The sequence below is a fragment of the Tachypleus tridentatus genome, chromosome 13 (assembly GCF_004210375.1).
Source record: "Tachypleus tridentatus isolate NWPU-2018 chromosome 13, ASM421037v1, whole genome shotgun sequence".
Classification (NCBI taxonomy): Eukaryota; Metazoa; Arthropoda; class Merostomata; order Xiphosura; family Limulidae; genus Tachypleus; species Tachypleus tridentatus.
The window spans coordinates 81,259,637-81,276,651 of record NC_134837.1 but is presented as its reverse complement, the minus strand read 5'-3'; the positions used below and the strand labels follow the sequence as shown (position 1 = coordinate 81,276,651).

Here is a 17,015-nt window from a genome sequence, read left to right as displayed (position 1 = left end):
CTAAATCACACAGTGTTACTTGGGTCATACCACCAAGGAATTTTGATTCATCCCAGCACATGTACTTCATAGTCCACCTTTGGTCTCAATTATCATCAAAAACCAGGTTAACTAAACATGTGATTTTACAATTTTTGAAATTAGTTAACAACCTGAATGAACTATATACTATAAAAGGTTTGTTAATGTGGATAATAAAACTGAAAATAAGGAATTCTGTGATTATGACCTTCTCAAAATGGCAATTGTGTCCAACTATTAAACTAAAATTTTTATTGATAATGTATTAAAGAAAATTTTACCCAAGTTCAAAGATGCTAGGGTATTTGTGCACTTCCATTCTTTTTCATGGGTTGCTGCTTTGCTATCATCCATCACTAGGGGAACCCAGCCTCCAAAGACAAACATTCGGGTACCAATCAAAGTAGCAGAATGTAAACTCCGAGGAAGTGGAGGTATGCCATGCACCAAAGGTTTATGCCATTGCATTGTATCTAAACCACAAAAAGTTAATTAGTAAATAAAACCTTAACACATTTGTACAATATACAGGATTTTTTCAACACAAAGTAACATTCCCAAATAAATATTTTAATATTCAGGTTGTTTATTTCTCAACTCCCGTCTTATTATTACTGAAGTCTTTCTGTTAAGTTATTAAATATAATATAAACTGACACTTTAAATCCACATTCCAATTTATGATTCACTGGAATGAAACACTAATAAAATGTTTGTACAACTTATTTTATAATCTATTCCAAACATTTTAACACACGGTTTAGTCAGGAAGCAAACCAAAATTTTAAAGTACTTAATATCTGAAACAAACAAATAATTTCAGTTTATGCATGGGCAATTTAAAGTCAAGGTATATTTCCATACTTATTTATCCAGTTAATGTTAAGTTTACTCCACTTCTGTCATACACTCACTAAACATTAACTATAACAGGCCATAATAATATCAAATTACACACAATTTCTTAATACCTGAATACTGTTACTCAGAATAACAAGTCCTACTGAATAACAACTGCACCTCCATTTAATAGTCAGATTTTTGCTAATGCTAAAATTCAATCAGCATTACTATCAAATTGTCAATGAATTATTTCTGCACTGAAACCTATCATCATTTATAATCCCAAGAGCCACTTGGACTGTTCATAAGAACAAACATGGAATGTCCATATTTAAAAAAATATTTGATCAAAATACTTATAGAAAAATGGAGTTCATCACACATACACCAACATATACCTTATTTGTATAAGTAGATGCAGGAATTTAACAGTATTGCAATACTTAAAAATTAGTAACATACTCAAGCTGTCAACATTCATTTACTGCCACTAACAGCCAAAATTATTGAAGGCAAAGTAAGTTATTACTATGCTTATAAATATTTATATTAAAAATTTATAAGCTATTATTTCTAATCATAAACTAAATTTAAAGTATAATATAGCCCAGAAAGTAGACTACAACATCTAGAAAAAGTTTAAATGTCGACTTGCCTATTTCCAATTGCCATAAATCACCAAGCCGACACCCACTCATACCACCATAAATAATTAGACGGGGACGCTTGTTGTCAAAACTGTAATACCCCACAGCTGTATGAGATTCTCGTGGAGGTGGGGGCTGGCCATACACTTGAGGAATATCCCATGTCATAACACTAGAGTAGGGTTTCAGTTCCAAGGTACACAGATCATTCAAATATCTAAAAAAAGAGAAAAGGATAATCATATATTTAGATTTAAAACTTTTCACAGATTATTTTGCAATCTACATATAACAGGTAAATTATAGACATTAAAAACTGAGGTTAAAGTGACATTTAATAATATTACTACCACTAATAATAACAAGAAATGTCAAGGATGCATTTAAGGGGAGGGAGATACTAGGATCAAAATTTTGGTAACTCACCAGAAATTAAAATTTCTAATTTGGTTAAGATACCAGAAATTGTGGCATAATCAAAGAGATTATCAGCAAACCAAATTTATAATTCTGGAAGCAGTGTACAGAATACCTCAATCACTCGATACTTATGTGAAATGGACACAATGCTTCATTGAAGAGCTGTAAGCAATGGTTGTTTTTATATGAAGGTTCGGTTTGTTTGTTTTAGAATTTCAAGTAAAGCTATATGAGGGATATCTGCACTAACTGTTTCTAATTTAGCAGTGTGAGACTATAGGGAAGGCAGCTAGTCATCACCACATTTTGCCAACTCTTGGGTTACTCTTCATAGTCCCACATAATGGCTATGGGCAAGCATGTTTGATGTGATGACAAGAAAACCCTTTTGTAGAACCTGATGATGACCTAAGAAGGTCAAAAAGTTGTTTGCTCCTCTACTAGTGCTTTCTCTATCCATACCAGCAGTTTTAAATATATAATGTTTGATGTGATGCCAATTTGAACCCATGACCCTCAGGTTACAAGTTGAGCGCACTAACCACGCTGGGCAAAAAAGGGTAGGGGTAGCTTTTACATTTACACAAAGTGTAATAATAAACAGTCTCAATGAAATACTCAGATCTGTATTGGTAATCAACATGTACCATGGTTAAAATATGCTGGTTAAGAAGTTCATAACATGTTTTTTGATGAATGATACCTTATTCTTACTTTTATTTTTGTTTATTTTTCTCAGCCTGAAGAAATTACATGCCCAAAAAATTATCTTACATAACTGTATATATTAAATTACAATAAAATGAGTATATACACAGACTTACCATCAAGAACAATTTAACTAAAAAGGTAAAACTTCATTTAAAAATACAGAATAACCCACATAAACTGTACAATGAGATTATTCATACTAGACTATGGTTAACAGGTAAATAAATTTCAATAGTAAACAGCACACAATTTATAAGCATTAGAAACTTGTAACATAAGAGTATTTGATCAAATAAAATATTGGCACTGATAAGTTAACTTTTGTTACACCTCAATATTTGAAACTGATACTTTCCAATCATAATTAAATGGCTTATGTTTAAATGCATTTTATCCAGAAACTATGAATATTTTTAAACACCAATACTGTGATTAATAACATATTCTGCATTACAAGTCATTTTCTTGACATTTAATACTTCTCAGTTGTCTGTAAAATTCTGACAGTATAAGCAAGTGTAGATGCTTTGTTAAATGTACTAGAACCACCAAAACACACATTCATAAATATTACCATAAACGAAAGAAATGTCTTAAAAATTAAAAGGATCATTTTTGGGGGTGCGTGGTTAATACAACCTAACCATGGCATTAGGGTGGTCCAAAAATACAAAAATGAATATTATTTTGCATGAGATTAGCTTATATTCCACTACCACTAACAATGTTGGAAATAAAAAGAACTGGACTGATTCTTGCATATTTAGAGGTGGCACAATTAGAACACTTCAACCTCAATGCAAATTACACAAAAGGAGAAATGGAATAGATGTTATTATAGTTTCCATTCAGTAACAAAAATCAAAGCTGAATGAATTTTTATTAGCTTCCTGCATAACTTAATAGCAAATAACTATAATAATACAACAATTTAGCATATTACTTATGACACCAAATGTTTCTTTCTGGGAGTTGGAAATGTCTTTTGTAGTTTAACTGTGAGAAGATACTGCTTTTGATCTGTCCTTAGCATTAGAAGAGTTAAATATTTGATTCAAAGTAATACCTTTCTCTCTGAATAGTCATTCACAACTTTCAAATTGGCAACTGTCCCTCCCACATTTCTTTGTATTCCAAAATCCTTTTGTAGTCTTCTGGGTCTTTCTCCAAGATTAACTTTGCTTTCTCCTTCCCAATTAATTTTAAAAGAGTCCTATTTGTTATATAGGATTGCAAAGGAGTCTTGATATTAAAATACTTTCCCTCTAGTCAGTGAAAGTTTTCTTCTCTGGGATATTGAGATTAATCACCATTTCATGTTTAGAGGTTATGTGAAAGCTGTTGTTAAACAAAATCAAACCGACTACGTTTTTCAATAAACATCATAGTGCCATTTTAAGCCGTCCATTGAAGCATTGGCAAATGACTGATCTGGATATGCAGTGCACTTTCAAATCATACTTAGGTCATTGAAGCATGCAGCTTTTACTACAGAAGATTCATTCCAGAAGCAACTGTAGACCATGGCTACAAAAAGGCATGCTTGTGCTAAGCCCATGATTTCGTAGTCAATCAGTAGGAACCATTCTCAAGAGAGAGAAATTATAATAGCATCTAAGGAAACCCCAAGAGTTCTTAATAATCTTCTCTGGGATATAATTTCATTCATAACATCTTAAGGAAAGTATTGTTTCAATGTCCTAATGAAGAGAATGTGAATATCTATGTTACCATCATTCTTGGAACCTCTTAGACTGATTTCTAATGCACTCAAGAGAGCAAATAGATCTAATAACTACAAATGAAAGTATAATTTCAAATACATGGTATTGGCAGGCAATCCAAGGAAGATTTGTTTCTAGAGCTTGTTCAATTAATTCCATTTTTTGGAGTAATTGTATCAAAACAGATTTCTCGAGTAACATCGTAGAGCTTCCACTCTTGAAGAAAAAACACAACCATTTGATTGCTGCTTCTCCATGCTACAGGTGATTCTTGGCACTCCCAGGAGGTTCTCATTTTACTATCCCTAAAAAGCACCTGTTAACTGTCCTCCTTCAAATATTGCACGTAGAGTAATGTTTTATGCCAAAGCAGTTTACTATTATTCTTACAAAAACATGTTTTATATAACACTAACAATGTTTGGTTTAAGTCAAATTACAAAGTATGATTCTATAAGCTTAAATTTGAGTATGGACATGGAAGATGGTGTCATTAGCCAATAAAATTACTTTACAGCAGTCAATATTTTAAAGTTTAGAACAACTTTTGTATATACCTGGGAATATTATTCTTTGGGTCATCACTGTCATTTGCAAGACCTCCAAACAGGTAAACTTTACTGCCAATAAGAGTAAAGCTGTGGCCAAGACGAGGGCACGGAGGTGATCCATTCTTTGGTGGACGGGGCTTAAGCCTTTTCCATTCCCATCGACTAGCCTGAAGTTCATACAGCTCATTAGAGTATTTACCATACTCCACCATGCCCCCAAAAACCAGAAGTCTTGTGCTGTCGCAAACAAATCCATAGGCTGCACAACCAGGTGGTATATCTCCTTTCACTGGTGGTACAAACCACTGATTTGTGGCTGTAAAAAAATAATCAAAACTGATAAAACTGTAAAAAAAAAAACTTGAGTATTTTTTTATTTCAATGATATAAAAACAGTTTACTTCAAATTCTAAATGACTAGATTTCAAACTATTAATATGTTAAAACAGACCCTTAATAAATCAAAAGCAAGCTCTTCATCTGTGTTCCATAAAGTACAAAAAAAATATTAAAATTCATTCAAGCAAAAGTATACAACAGTTTATTTACAATTTCAATATTTGTACCAACTATAGGCACAAATTTAGAAATATTTATCTACTAAAATTAATTGTTTACCATAAACACTGGACATGACTTAACCAGAGGTTTTAAAAATTTCTTAACCAAATAACTTTGTATAGACTAAACTCACACAAACACACATTTCTAATCAGCTTGTCTAGACTGATAAGATCTGGTACAAGCCAAATGTTTCAAGTGACAATATAATATTTGTTATTCAATATGAGCAAATGTTTTGTAGCATTCTGAACTACTGCAAGGTGAGGAAACCAAATGCTATATCTAACTGGAAAACAAGATAGCTTCACAGTCTTTTGCTTTTTCATTCATAGCAAAAAGAATGTACATGTTTACAAAAAATTAATACAATTACCCAAAAAATACCTAAACCTCAATTTATCTAACCAAATAAACAAAGAAATACTTGAGAAACACATTGAATAAATTCTTGATGGCACTGCCAAGATACTTTAAACTTTAGTTTATTATTTTTACAAGTCTCAATTAGAATATTCTAAGCCACTTAGAATTAAAATAAGATTACTGAAAATTAACTAAACAAAGACCATACAGGAAAACAAGATATTATCACAATTATTGATTATTTAATATGTAATAAAATACACACAAAATGGGTATCTAAAATGCACAAGAATCAAACTTTGGTTATATGCAATGAAACAGAAATCCTCAAACTGAAATTAATTCCACCCTCTCCCATTTGAAGTGAAACTGATACCTGCCAAACATAGCTTGATTTTTTTGTATTAAGTGTGATTTTCAATTTTTAGTGTGTTTTAAGTCTTATTTATATACAGAAATGCTTGTGGTTTGTGTGTATGCATACAATGTAAGGTGGATAAAAGGAAATAAATTACAACCACTCAAAAAACATACATGTGGAACCTGCTCTAAAAATACAATCTCTGGTACAGTCACCTTGCTAAAAAACTTTCACAAAATATTTTTCCTGTATATTGAAAGTAGCAAGAAAAAATGGTATAGTTGAACAAGGCATTTTTTTCATCAAAATCCATTTTTGTATCTAATAACAGAGAAAATTAAAAGATATAAGATCATCAGAATCAGAAGGGCTTAAAAATATATAACTTATTATAAAGCAAACCAAATTTCTTCAAAAGTTTGTTTTAAAAGTTGCTATAAAACCAGTATTTACGCATATTGAAACTGCCATTTCTGTATTCCTTACAGAATTTATTTAAAGAGTAAAAACAAAGAAAAGTATTCAATAAATATTATCACCGTTAATAACATTCTTTTTACATGAAATATTTGAGACCAAAAACTGCAGATAAAATTGGTTTTCTTACATATTACTGATTTTTTTAAATATATTTCTTTTTACTTTACATCCAGACTTTAAAACTTCTTTCTAGGAGCAATCATATGTTTAAACTGAAACTCCAATGGTATTCTGGCTTAAATAAAAAAAAATTAAAATGTTAATTTCTATAATAATGTCATATGCATAAAAATATCCTGTGTAAATAAACCTGTTATAACCATTATGGTAAATTGAATAATTTACATCTGAGGAGGGGGAAAAAAACCCTCAATATTGCAACTTTAAACACTATCAAATATTTTATGGTAAAATAATAATAATATTAAATTTATGTTAATCAATTTCATTTCCTAATAAAATGAAACTACTAAAATGTTTTCAGATGAGTAACTAATGCTTATCTTTAAATTAAAAAGTATATATCAAATAATCATTGATAAACCTAGAAGGTTCCCAACAATTACCAAAAAAATCTTACTGTTACACTTAAACACAAATGCATCTATAATGCCTATGGATAGTGAGTAATGATAAAAATACTAAAACAATGAAAATTTAAACATTAAGGATATTGTGTGTATATATATATATATATATATATTGGTAACACAAAACAAGTTTGTTATTAGACAGAATAAATTCTCAGCCAAACTTAGCACATGTGAAACCATTTTTCTGAAACATGTCTTTATGCTGTTAATTCAAATGTTTAGTTTCAAATCACAGTTAATGTTTTGAGTTTTAATGGCCTACTTTGACTCTTGACCTTTTTTGGACTTATAATATGCAGAAACTTTATAATCCTCTTGATTTTTAATCTTTTTTGTGCTAATTTATTAGTGATAATTATAATTGCAAATGAACAAAAATGTCGAGATTAAAGACTTTTTGCTATTTAACTTTTTCTCCATAATCAGATTCTTAAAAGTAGCTTTCACAGATTCAATGTTTTCTCAATGTAATCACTTCTATTCATAGAAGCATAAACCCTCAACAAATATATGCAAGTTATATGAGACTTAAAAAAGACAGCGACAACTACTGTAACAGGATGGCTGAAATACTTTATAAAAAAAACTACCATATCCTACCAATTCTCTTTAAAGTTTTTCACATGGTTCCATTCTTCAGCATTGCATTATGTTAAGTAATTATTACTATATTACTCTGAATAGATCTATGCTTTTCTATTTTTCGGACTAAATTAGAAGCCGCTTGCAAGGACAAATGCTGTGTGTTAAATTCTTTGCGTTCACGTTTCAAGCATCAAAAGTCGAAACTTGCATATAGGCCTAAAAATTAATAACGAGTTTTAACCTCCAAGTTTTATTGTATCATTCAGTAATGTTGATACGATACTCAATAATAAACTAACAATAAGCTACAAAACTAAAATGTTACAGTTTTGATAAATATATATGTAAATGCATGTGTGCGTGTATCCTCGGAATTAATTTATTAATTATCACAGACAATGACTTAGATCTTTCTCACTAACGTACGTAGAATGTTGCAGGGTGTTTTAAGCCTAACAAATGATAGCGGGATGAGGCTTAGGGCGCCGCCATATTGAATTAAACAGAGACTACTAAGAATAATTTTTCACAAACTTTCTAATTGATTTGTACAATGTTTCGCCAACTACTGTGTGATATTATACGTTTCTTAAAAGTATGGGAAAAATGTACCGACAAAAAATATAAATATCAAAACATTTGAGCAACTATAATTTCTCTTCCCGCCCTTTGAAGCCCAGTTGCCAATGGCAATACACTGTACAGACAGACCGCCATATTAGTTTTCGGTCTTCCTATACCCTAACAGTTAGGCCTAAGAAAAATTCATACTTACACGTATTGTAAACATGAAGTTCGTCCACAATTCCTTCATTGCCACCTCCAAAGACGATCATCAGATCTTTGATAGAAACTGCTCTATGACCATGTCGAGGTCTTGGAGCAGGACCTGTTGTATTTGTCACCCGCTTCCACTTCAGTATGGGTGCCGCCATCTTGTTTCATACCCATACGCCTGGTAGACACTTACCAAATGCCCGGATGATAAACATCTTTAAAAATACATAGAATGTATTATGTAAGATTTACAGATAATATTTTAACCATTTTAACCTATATTATTAGGGTTAGAGAAATCTCAATACTTTCTTATCTATTGTTTTACAATTTTAATTAAAAATAAAAAAAATTAAATATAGGTTTTCTGTGACCCTTTTATTTCTTCAGTCCCGGATATTTAGATCAATCATATGTGTTTATACACGACCTTGTCTGGAAGGAAAGGGACCATTTATATATTTTTTGTTAATACTTCTGCGTTATACAAAATTGAATAAATCCTAGAGTTTAATTTTGTTTTGAAAATGAAAACGCTGTCTCATTCATATATTTAAATTTCTCAACATAAAAAGTACCTATATTCATAATACAAAATTTTATAAACTAGTTATTTAAAATATTTTAATAGCAACAAAAGACATACCAATTATGTGAAAATAATAAATGGTTATTGCGCAAAAGATATTGAAAACATACTAAATACTCCAAAGTCTCTATACAAAACAGTTGCTATAATTATAATATCCCGTTGATTTTCATAATATTTTAATAGTTCCTCTATCAACATATTACAATTAACTGTTTCGTTTTGTAAAATATGTATGTATATATATATATATACATATATATATATATATATATAAAAGAAATCAGGTAATGAGTGCTATGTCCTTCTGCGAATGTCTGCAGCTTTTCAAAACGTTTTATTACGTTTCAGTTCCGTGTTTTGTTTAACTTTTATGTGCCACTAAATGTGTCACAAAAGTGTAAAAATTCTGTTAGCGGGGTTTTCAGACACATTATTATATTACGCACTATTTTTCGTGCAAAACTTGGAACTGCGGTATCTCGCGGATGACTAACAAAGCATAAAAATTAGCCCGCTGATAAACTGATGTTCTCGTATGTCTGGATTAAGCGTAAGTTTCAGACGAGTTGCGGGAATTTAGGGAAGGGGGGGGGAAGAAGAGATATGCGAGTGTTTTCTTATAGCAAAGCCACATTGGGCTATCTGCTGAAGAATAAGAGATAAGACAAAGGATTTTATAACGAACCAAGTGTTTAATGATTCAAAGTTAAAAATACAAATAAAATACATTCCACTAACATACTACTATATAACGGATAAGTGATCGCTTATGTTTATTAGGATCTTTAAGTAGAAAGTTTAGGGTTAACAAGAGTTACTGAAGACTTTTCGAGAAAAATAATATCCCTCTTGGCCCGTTTGCTTTTCTTCCCCCACCCCGTAAATTATACTAAATGAAATTAAACCACTAAATAAAAATAACTCCAAGTTAAGATACTGCAATTTCAATCTGCTTAAACACACTAGAACTTTAAAATACAAATCCTAAAAATAATCACTTAAAAAGAACAGTAACTTTGCTCCATAACATAAAAAGAATCAAACTCAAAAACCTGTTTGCGGAAGGCAGACGCAAACCACTAAATCACTGGCAAGAATCCTACGATGCTTGTACTAAACAAAATGAAAGTATACAACAAGTGTAGTTAACCTTTAAACAGCGGGAATGTTGTAGGTAGCAGCATCAATTGATAACGGTCGCCGTTTAAGGGTTAAAAAACACAGCAGAATAACTTCAGGAGCTCTCTCGACAAAGAAGAGAGAAAAACAGCAATCTGCAGAATTACACAAGTTATGCAAGAAAATGAAAACACTAGTTTCTGTTTTAAAAATTTACTGAATAAAAGCACACGCACAATTCTCCAAAAAACTATGTAAAATCTAGCTAAATATTTATCAAATGTCTGTAATCCTGGTGTAAATTACTGTGTAATCTACTCTCCCATTCCAAACATTGTTTTATATATTCCAATAAACTCCCAAGTTCCTGACTAAAGAAAAAAACATGAGTGCCTGTAAGATCAGCTGGCGAATAGGTAATGAATGTCAAGGGCGAGTTCACTCGCAACTATAACTTGATTTGTTAACAAGAGTAGTGCAGTTTCCTAATTAAAAACCACAATAAAGTGCTTAATTTCTACATAACGTAGTTCATCATTTAAGAAAAGTGAAAGTTAGTAATTCACTTCAGTATTATCGGGGGAACAATGCAAAACAAAATTATTTTGAAAAAATACTTCTAACTGAAGAAATGGAAAATATGTAGTATGTTCAAATGCAACACAGCATTGTGTTCAATTTAATAAGTACTTATGTCTCTCTGAGATGATGTTTGAATTTGTTTGTTCATTGTTAAGCACAAAGCTACACATTTGACTATCTGTGCTCTGCCTACTGTGAGTGTCAAAACTCAATTTTTCTACTGAGCCATTGAGAGGGGTATGTGGTTTCGAAAAAAAACACACGAAGAAATGTTGTTGCACAACCTATCAAAAATTATATAAGAGAGTACAATAACTCTCATAAAACCGTATTGTCTGTGTAATGAATCTACCGTTGTACATTTATTTTAGCGCTGACGCTCTTTTCTGTATAATTTTCTTTTTGCCTGTGACATATGTTTTTGACTGTATATTGCGCAAGTCCCGCCTGTTCTTGAACTTTGTAGAACGTTCTTGTGCGTAAGAACAAACAATGTAAGGTGTGTATGTAATACTAGTGATTGACAATACTTCTGTAAGCGAACTTTGGTGAAGGTTCTAGAGTCTCACGTGAGTGATATATAATACTCGACGCGCCGAGATTCAGAGTATTATTATTATTATTGAAAAGCTATAGTCAGTGTGCAATAGGCCTAGAAAGCTATAATTGTGATTAACGTCTGTTAATTAGAAACCCACAGAATTTGATCAGAAACGTTTAGAGATGTCGAGCATTACAAACCATTCAATTTCAGTGAATAACTTCGGACGTTAGTATTTCTACGAGGACCTTAAATATCTTCATTATTAGGAAGTGAACTTCTAAGCATTGTGAGGCCAATCAAGCCTAGCTGGCTTAAGTGAGATGCAATAGGTCTGGTTTGTTTTGAATTTCACGCAAAGATACTCTAGAGCTATCTGCGTTAGCTGTCCCTAAATTAGCAGTGTGAGACTGCTAAAGGGAAGGCAGCTAGTCATCACCACCCACCGCCAACTTTTGGGATACTCTTTTACCAACGATTGGGATTGACTGTCACATTATAACGCCCCTACGGCTGAAAGGGCGAGCATGTTTGGTGTAACGGGGATTCGAACCCGCGAATCTTGGATTACGAGCCGAGTGCCTTAACTATCGAGCCATGGCGGGCCTAGGGGCAACAGTATCAACTCAGAATGAATTTGCTCATCGTGGACATGAATTTTCGATAAAATATTCAATTCTAGACCGGATATAAGACTCAGTATTAATTGTAAGTTTGTAAATTCTTGTATAACAAAACCATCATTTGTAAAATCTATTAACAATAATCGTTGTTACAAATTGTATTTTTTTGTGTTTGTATATTAAAAATATATTTGTGTTAAAAAAGGAAACTGTGTGTATAAATCTTGTTGGCAAATATCATAAAGTTGATACACATTAACATTTTATTGATTTCTAAATTCAAATTCAAATTTCCGATTACTTGAAATAGTTATGCCTCAACATACATACATAACATCATAAATCGTAGACTCGTCCGAAATAAAGCATAATATGTAACACAATGTTACCATGGTTAATCATATGTTTAACTGATAAAAATTATATCAAACCTATTAACTTTATGAAATAACTAAAAAGAATAAATCAATTATATAAAAAGTATTCACAAGAATTATGTTTATTGTGAACTAATTTTGCTGGTCTTCATATCTATACAGTTGTGGAATCACATGCTAGTGGTTTCCACTGTACTTAGTTGTAACCTAGCCAATGAGAAAGAACCAATTATTATAAAGATTATAAATGTAGAGGCAGTCATATTTTGCCCTGCAGTAGTAGTGATATACCAGTCATGGTTCTAGGACACACTTCATGAAAAGCATGCAGAGTTTAGTTTTAGCTTACCAAGGATATACTAGGTTTGAATACCAGCATTATGTCTGAACCATAAAATGATACGTTGGGCAGACACTGTTGGTCGAGCAAACCGACCAAAATTTTCAAAAGTGATATCAAGTATTTCAAGGTGTTTGTTTTCTTTATGAGATAACGCTAGACGAGTACATATCTTGTCAACGATGTTGCTTTTAAATGCAGGTGTGGAATGTTATCTGAAGAATAGAAAAATATGTATAACAACAAAATATATCTACTGGAAAATCGCTGCTGTTAAGAGGTAAACCATGACATTTAAATGGGCATCAGACCACAAACAATGAAATGAACAAGTTAGAGACGCGTGATCTTTAAAGATGAATCAAAGTTTGAATTGTTTGGTGACAGCTGATGACAGTTTGTCAGCTGATAGAGAAGAGAACTGGAGCAGGTTTAATGTATCAACACAAAGTAAGGATACAACTCAGCCAGCAGTGTCTGTGATATATAAAGAAGACACAACTGTTCGCAGGTTCTGCTTCATCATGCCATTTTATTAGGACCATGATTAATTGGGCGAGGGCTTACCTTCTAGCAAGACAATGATTATAAGCATTTAACAAATGTGGTGAAATTATCTCTTGACAAAAAAAAAAAGGGCTATTAACAACCATACTATAATATTGTGTTTTGTTGTTGTTTTTCACTACATGTATTTCCTTCATTTCATAACAATAACAACATTCTCTGTGAACCCCATCGCCATTGTATACATGTGACCACAGCATACAAATATTCAATAGCATATACGGCCCTCCATGGCGAGGTGGTTAAGGCACTCGACTCGTTATCTGAGGATCACGGGTTTGAATACCCGCCACACCAAACATGCTCGCCCTAATAGCTAGGGGCGTTATAATGTGATGGCCAATCCCATTATTCGTCGGTAAAAGAGTAGTCCAAGAGTTGATGGTGGGTGGTATTGGCTAGCTGCCTTCCCTCTAGCCTAACACTGCTAAATTAGGGACGACTAAAGCAGATAGCCCAAGAGTAGCTTTGCGCGAAATTCAAAACAAACCAAACCAATGGCATGAATTTCAACTTTCGAAGTCGTTAAATTTTTCTAAATTTATAGTATACTGAATGTGGTCGACGTAATGTGCTAATTCAGCTCTAGGAATTACTTTCTGGAGTAGGATCCAGTCGTATAAGCTATTTAGAGCAACAAGAGATAGTGGTATTATGTCCTTCTTTATTTAGTGTACATGGGATTGCTCTATAACAGCCACATGGAGCAAAGTTACTTGTAGACTCTTGAGATCTAATTTTCTAATTGAACAACAAGAGAAAGAAAGTGAATGGTAAAAACAGTTTTTGCATTTTTAAATAGAGTTATTCCTTCAGTGGCTCACACTTTAAAAACCGAGTTTTGATATTAATGGTGGGAACAGCACAGATAACACTGGGGAACACTTTTTCAGTAACTTTGAGTTGTATTGGATATTTTAACTGATTCTGAAGGAGTTTTAGGCGCTGATTTCAAATCTGAAATTAGTTTTTCTCTACAAGCTCTAGTTTGTATGCAATTTGAGGTTAATGAAATTGTACAAATGTGAACTTGCGTAAACCATGTATAAGCATTTTCACGTCCATATATATAAATAGCTTCTAATATTTTGATCATTCTTCTTTTGTTTCAGATCAAACATGGCTTCCAAAAATAGATATCATTGCAGAAACAAGCCTGATGCCTTCTGCTACATATGTGGATGCTACACATTCAATCGTCAGAGACGTAACATATCCTCGTTCGTCAAGCGTGCCTACAAGGCATATTTTGAAGTTCATCTTGGTGATCAAGACAAGCAATGGGCTCCTCATGTTGTGTGCCACAATTGTGAGGAAATGCTTCGAGACTGGACCAAAGGAAAACGCAATGGTCTGCCTTTTGGTGTTCCAATGATTTGGCACGAACTCACCAACCATGTAACTGACTGTTATTTCTGCATGGTAAACACAACGGATGTTGGGAAGAAAAACCGACATAAGATTACGTATCCGAACATTCCCTCAGCTATTCGGCCTGCTCCGCACTCTGAAGAAGTTCCTGTTCCAGTTTTCAAAGGCTTGCCTTCATTGGACGATAAAGACATTGTCATGATACAAGCGAACAAGACAGTTGTGACAGTGAATTGTCAGAAAAGTGTACACAATCGGAGAACTGTTCTTCAGACACTGAACCTTTCCCCGTCCCCAAGCTTCTTCCCCAGGCTGAACTGAATGATTTAGTGCGGGATTTAGGTCTTTCAAAGAAAGCAGCAGAGCTTTTGGCATCAAGATTACAAGGCAGAAATCTTGTTGATCACTCTGTTAAAGTATAATATTTCAGAAAGCGTGACCAGCTTTTAGTGACCTTCTTTTCAGAAGACAGACAGTTTGTTTACTGCCATGACATCCAAGGGCTTCTCAAAGAACTGGGTGTACCTTACTATAGTCCTGCTAAATGGAGACTCTTTTTTAGACAGTTCAAAACGCAGTCTAAAGTGTGTTCTTTTACATAATGGGAATGTTTATGGAGCAGTACCTGTCGGTCACTCAGTGCATTTGCGGGAAGACTATGATGATATGAGAATGGTCATGGACTTATTAAAATATCATGAGCACAATTGGATCATTTGTGTAGACTTAAAGATGGTCAACTTTCTTCTTGGACAACAGAAAGGTTTCACCAAGTTTCCATGTTTCCTCTGTATGTGGGACAGCCGAGCACGAGACAGACATTGGGTCCAGAAGGACTGGCCTATTCGTGACACCCTTGAAGCAGGCATGCCAAATATCATACAAGACCCAATTGTAAGCAGAGATAAGATCATCTTTCCTCCTCTTCACATCAAATTAGGTTTGATGAAGCAATTTGTCAAGGCACTGGAAACCGAAGGTGAATGTTTCCAACACATCATCACAGCTTTACCAGGGTTATCATTTGAGAAGATCAAAGCAGGCGTGTTTGATGGCCCACAGATTCGAACCCTAATTCGTGATGATCAGTTTGTTGCTAAGATGACCGCTTTAGAAAAGGCAGCATGGTTATCCTTTGTGGCAGTCGTTCAGAACTCCCTTGGAAACAATAAGGCGGAGAACTACAGTGAACTTGTGAACAGAATGCTCCTCGCTTTTCGTGATCTCGGGTGCAACATGAGCATCAAGCTTCATTTTTTGAACAGCCACCTTGATAAGTTCCCTGACAACCTGGGGGTTGTGAGTGACGAACAAGGAGAACGATTCCACCAAGACTTAAAGGTCATGGAAGAACGCTACCAAGGGCGCTGGGACAAAAGTATGATGGCTGATTACTGCTGGAGCATTAAACAAGATTGTCCAGATGAAGTGTACAAACTCAAAAGTTACAAACGCAAATTCCTACCTCAATAAAATACACAAACAAATTGATAAGCTATTCCTATAATTTCCTATAACGAAAAATTAAAAAATAAATAAAAATGTCAAATTCCATAAAATCTGTAGCTTCCAGACAAAAACCGACTTCAGATTTGAAATCAACACACTCAAATTGACTATAGAAAGGTCTTTTTTTTAAATGCAACAAAATGAGTGTTCCCAGTGTAATTCATTGTGTAGCTTTATGCTTAATAATAAATTGTCAGAACAAACAGTTATTATTTTAACAATATTGGAATTTGTTACATGAGTGTCATCAACGTTTTCCATCTCATTGATCTGCTGATTCTGTGCTTGTTTATCTCCAGATAATCAATTACCAATACTATTAAGTTTATTTTACTTTGTATTTTATCAAATGTAATTTGATTTACCGCGTTTGAACACAGTTTATCTGTTTATTTTTTCTACCATAAGTCGATTGCGTGTTTTTGTCTTTTTTTTCCATCAAGCCCTATATTCTTCGTTAAACTTATAATAAATCACTGCACCTGTCCTTCTGCATAAAAGGTTTACGAATATTTAGTTATCACAAAACTAATTGTGCGCTAAGTTATTCCTTAGAATGTCACACCTTAATTGACCAAGAAATAATTTAAATGTTATCGACCAGGATCTACTCATTCATGTTTGTTGATCTGTGTCTTCGATTCCTTGAAACTATTTTTCGTATGTGCTCCAAGAAACGTTTCTATAATCATATGAGTCCTCCGCTGTATGATGAGCGGTAAGTCTTCAGATTTACAACGATAAAATCAGGGGT

At 33.1% G+C, this 17,015-nt stretch overlaps 1 protein-coding gene across 1 annotated transcript in view; it reads right to left on the bottom strand.

Annotated features, from left to right (window-relative positions):
• The window catches only part of LOC143236197 (host cell factor 1-like), a 73,879-nt gene extending 65,028 nt beyond the window's left edge, over window positions 1-8,851 (bottom strand). The window contains 4 exon segments of the mRNA XM_076474489.1: window positions 303-494; window positions 1,520-1,728; window positions 4,924-5,233; window positions 8,639-8,851. Of these exon segments, the coding sequence (XP_076330604.1) occupies window positions 303-494; window positions 1,520-1,728; window positions 4,924-5,233; window positions 8,639-8,798 (871 nt within the window). The 5' untranslated portion in view covers window positions 8,799-8,851.
• Window positions 8,852-17,015: the final 8,164 nt, after the last annotated feature.